We start from the raw sequence: 4,592 nt of genomic DNA on the forward strand, positions 1-4,592 counted from the left end.
AATGCCACAGCACTCTACCCAGGGGGACAGCTTGAGGCTCTGTCTCAAAAAAAAAAAAAAAAACTTATAACAAAGCTACAGTAATTAAAAAAGTGTGATGTAGCACAAGGCTAGGCATATAGATCAATGGAACAGAATTGAAAGTCCAGAAATAAACCCCTATATGGTTAGCTATGGTCAATTGATTTTTGATGATCAATAGCGGAAAAAAAGTCTCTTTAACAAATGATGCTGGGAAATCCCATACAAAAGAATGAAGCTTGAACCCTTTCTTCATACCATATATAAAAATTAACTCAAAGTGGATCAAGACCTAAATGTAAGAGTAAAAGCTATACAATTGTCACAGAAAACATAAAAGTAGGTGGTCTTCACAACCTCACATTTGACAATGGATTCTGGGAGGCCAAAGCAGAAGGATTCCTTGAGCTCAGGAGTTGAAGACCAACCTGAGCAAGAGTGAGACCTAATCTCTACTAAAAAATAGTAAAAATTAGCCTGGCATTGTGGCAGGTGACTATAATCCCAGCTACTTGGGAGGCTGAGCTATGAGGATAGCTTGAGCCCAGGTGCTATAATGAGGCTGACACCATGGCACATTCTAGCCCAGGGCACAGAGTGAGACCCTACCTCAAAAAAAAAAAAAAAAAAAAAATTGGAGACCAAGATTTTCTAGTGATACCAAACCACAGAACTGAATCATCTACCCCAACATAGCTCAGAAATTTACATCGAAGAGGCAAGGCACAGTGATTCATGCCTATAATCCTAGCACTTAGGCTGAGGTGAGTGGATTGCCTGAGCTCACGGGTTCAAGACCAGCCTGAGCCAAGCAAGACCTTGTGTCTAAAAATAGCAGGGCATTGTGGCAGGCGCCTGTAGTAGTTCCAGCTACTCAGGAGACTGAGGCAAGAGAATTGCTTGAGCCCAAGAGTTTGAGGTTGCTGTGAGCTATGATGCCATGGCATTCTACCAAAGGCAACAAAGTGAGATTCTGTCTTAAAAAAAAGAAAAGAAAAGAAAAGAAAAAGAAATTTACATTGAGCAGTTACAAAGAGAGGAGTTCAAATGGTCTGTAGAACCAGCATAAACAACAAAGGCTCTGTATCACCCACTTCTCAGAGCTCTTAAAAAGACTTGGTTATGGGGTGGCACCTGTGGCTCACTAAGTGGGGTGCTGGCCCCATGAACCAAGGGTGGCAGGTTCGAACCTGTCCCTGGCCAAACTGCCACAAGAACAACAACAACAACAAATAGCCAGGCATTGTGGCGGGCCCCTGTAATCCCAGCTATTCAGAAGGCTGAGGCAAGAGAATCACCTAAGCCCAAGAGCTGGAGGTTGCTGTGAGCTGTGATGCCATGGCACTCTACCAAGGGCGACAAACTGAGACTCTGTCTATTAAAAAAAAAAAAAAAGACTTGATTATAAGGCTGGTCATTTTGCTTCAAATTTAAACAGGTCCATACCTTACCCCAGTCCCAATAACAGGACTACAAACTTAATCACTGCCTTATACAGCACACTAGAACATCCTTATTATCTAATGAGAAATGAGAGAATAAATTGAATACTTCAACTTTGTCATTTAACTAGAGAGTAAACTGGATGAAATTAATTTTTCCTATTACTTGATGACCTTAGAATACACATTAAATGCTACACAACAAACACATCTTCTAAGAATTTCACACTTCATACATTTCTAGTAAGAAACATATTAAACATTTTCTCCTTTAAACACTTTTCACCTATGCCACTAAGTTTTAATGTCAGTGACCTAAAGGAAAAATGATCCTAATTTTTATTAATCACCTTAAAGCTATCTTTAATACATAATACCATCTACATCTTCATATATTTTCTGATTTCTCTCAAAAAAAAATTCTGGAGGGGAAAGTAAGCTGGGCTGCAAAAGCAAGACTTTCTATTGCACATAGATAAGTCACTGTTGAATAGGATAATTTTCTCACCTTGGCTGTGGTGTTAAAGAAGGTTAGTTCAAAAATTCCTCTTCCAGGTTTAAATATATAAATTAAACCTTAATAGTTATTCAAACAAGTCACAGAACAAAATAAAAGAAGTCCTAGCCACAAGTGTGGCTTTAATTATCATCTCTATACAGATGACTTACAACTTGAAATCTCCAGCCCAGACCTCTCCTCTAATCATTGAACACCTCAACTTCCACAGTCAAACCATTATTAAATATGATTATTTTGCCTCTTAAATATCTTTTGAATCTAATTTTCCCTGTATCCACCAACATATCCCTATTCCAAAACATTATCATCTTTTGCCAGCAATGCTGATTAGTATCTCTAATCAGTAGGCACTGGCCTATTGACTAGTATCCCTGACCCATGGCTGCTGTCCCCCATCCCACACTGCTGTCACATCTCTTCTCTACCCTGCTACAAAATGATCTTTCTGAAACACAAATCTTATCAGACATTTCTTGTTTAAAACACTTTCACTGTCTTGCCCAATCTCCAGAGATAAAAGCCTTAACTCGTTGCATAGCACACAAAGCAATGTAGACTGTGCTCTAAACACACTTGCCTTTGGACCTTTGAAAATGCCATGTTTTCTCTAATCAACAGTACCCTTCTGTGCTTTCCCCTCAACTAGAAGGCTCTTGTGCCTGATTAACCTTAATCTGTCTTCAGATATCAGCTCTATCATAATCTCCTCAAGAAAGCTTTCCCCAGCTTCCCTGACTTCCCCAGATCACCTTACTTTACACTTGCATACCATGGTAACACTTAACAGTTTTGCATCTACTTATGTGATCATCTGAATTTTGTCTACCTCCCTGTCTAGACCATGAATCCTAAGAAGGCAAAGACCAAAAATGTTTGAGTTCACCAACGTGTCCTTAGCATCCCACATAATGTGTGGCAAAAGGTGAATGCTTAATAAATATGCTCAATGAATTAAATACCCACTGGAATATTAACCAGGCAAAACAACTACTCTTTAGTGATTAACAGTCTACAGCATCACCCTCTGTGGTGATAGAACTGTTCTGTATCTACACTGTACAATATGGTGGCCACTAGCTAAGTGTGGCTCCTGAGCACCTGAAAAGTGATTACAGAACAACAAAAGCAGTGAATTTTTAATTTTATTTGTAACTAATTAAGATAGAAAGAGCCACACATATTCAGTGGCTACTCTACTGAATAGCACAGGTCTTGCTCCTTGAAAAGCAGAATTTTTTTTTAGCATTAAATTGAACAGAGTCATTTGATCTTAGCAGGTCGACCATGAAATTGGCTCTTTCTCCACTGTGTATTACCTTTTGCTTTCTAGTTTTCAGACTGTTTGGAGCTGCATGACAAGCCTCTTATATTCCAAGTCCCTCCTATTGGCTAGGGACCCCTTTAATTGCTACAAACAAAGGTCCAGGGAAGCGCAGGTGCTTCTCAAGACTAACTGATAGTGCTACGTACATAATCCACACTACTCCCTCAAGGAGAGTCATACACTTCAGTCAAGTTAATCTGCTAATTGTCTCTTGAACAAGATACTCCCGAGGCAACTACTCTCTCCAAACCTACACCGCCCTTTTCCCTCCTTCAGGACACAATACAGCCTTCAGCCTCCCGCCTCCCGCGTGTATTTAACTACACACGCAAAGAACCATTAGTAACTATACACGCAAAGAACCATTAGCACCCCGGAACATCTGCTGTAATTCAAAAGACCGAGGACTTACCCAGGGAGAGGAAAAGAGAAGTCTCGGCCAGAAAGAACAGGTGACAAGGAGTAGTCTGTTTGCATCTGGGCGGGAGTCGGGAGTCAAGGCCCCCTGCTCGCCTTTAAAGGCGCGCTCTTTATTTTGCAGCCAGTGAACCCAGCAGAGCACTCAGAGCTTAGCCTCCGGCCTTGCCCCCCGAGACTCCTCACCTCTCCCCAGCCCGGCTCACCTCCCGGCAGGGCCGCTCGCCCTCCGAGGTGCGGTGTCTCGTTAGGTGCACCGGCGTAGGCAAAGTCCCGCCGGGATGCGCCTGCAGCCAGGCTTTGGCCTCCTCGTCCTCGTCTTCGTCCGAACTCTCCAGAAGCTGGTACACATAGCTAATGTCGGAGTCCAACTCCCTTCCCGCCGCCTCCTCTGCCTCCTCTACCTCCTCCACCACGATTTCGTCCAACTTCGCAGACGCAGACACCGCCGCCTCCGCCTCCGCCTCCTCCTCCTCCTCCTCCAGCTCGCCCGGCCACGGTAGGTCCTCAGGCTCCATGTTGGTGTCTCGCGCTGGGCTGCAGGGGAGGAGGGGGAGGGGAGGGGGGCGGGCGGGGAAAGGACCGGAGCTGACTGGCGGTTGCGGCTGAGCGCAGGCGCCGAGCCGCCTGGAGGGGCGGGGCTAGGTGTGAGCGCGCGCGTTGCTAGGGACGCCCCGCGGGGGCGGGCGGGAAGCCCGCGGGTGCGAGTTGGAGACTAGCAACGCCACAGCCTGGCCCCCGTCACGGGTTGGGGACTTGCTCACAGTACTGTAAGCTCACAATAAACTGGGACAAGGTGGCTCTTGGGGCGCAGAGGGCCCTGCGGGAGGAGCATCTAGCCCTCAGCTGTAGTTTTGTGCCTTCCCCA

General features: G+C 44.8%; 1 protein-coding gene across 1 annotated transcript in view; it reads right to left on the reverse strand.

Moving 5' to 3' along the window:
* ALMS1 (ALMS1, centrosome and basal body associated protein) overlaps positions 1 to 4,242 on the reverse strand; it is a 204,561-nt gene extending 200,319 nt beyond the window's left edge. The window contains exon 1 of the mRNA XM_023515281.1: positions 3,931 to 4,242. Coding sequence (XP_023371049.1) covers positions 3,931 to 4,242 — 312 coding nt within the window. The remainder of the gene's footprint in view (positions 1 to 3,930) is intronic.
* Positions 4,243 to 4,592: the final 350 nt, after the last annotated feature.

Source organism: Otolemur garnettii, unplaced genomic scaffold, assembly GCF_000181295.1.
Source record: "Otolemur garnettii isolate 467f Iridium unplaced genomic scaffold, OtoGar3 scaffold00068, whole genome shotgun sequence".
NCBI lineage: Eukaryota > Metazoa > Chordata > Mammalia > Primates > Galagidae > Otolemur > Otolemur garnettii.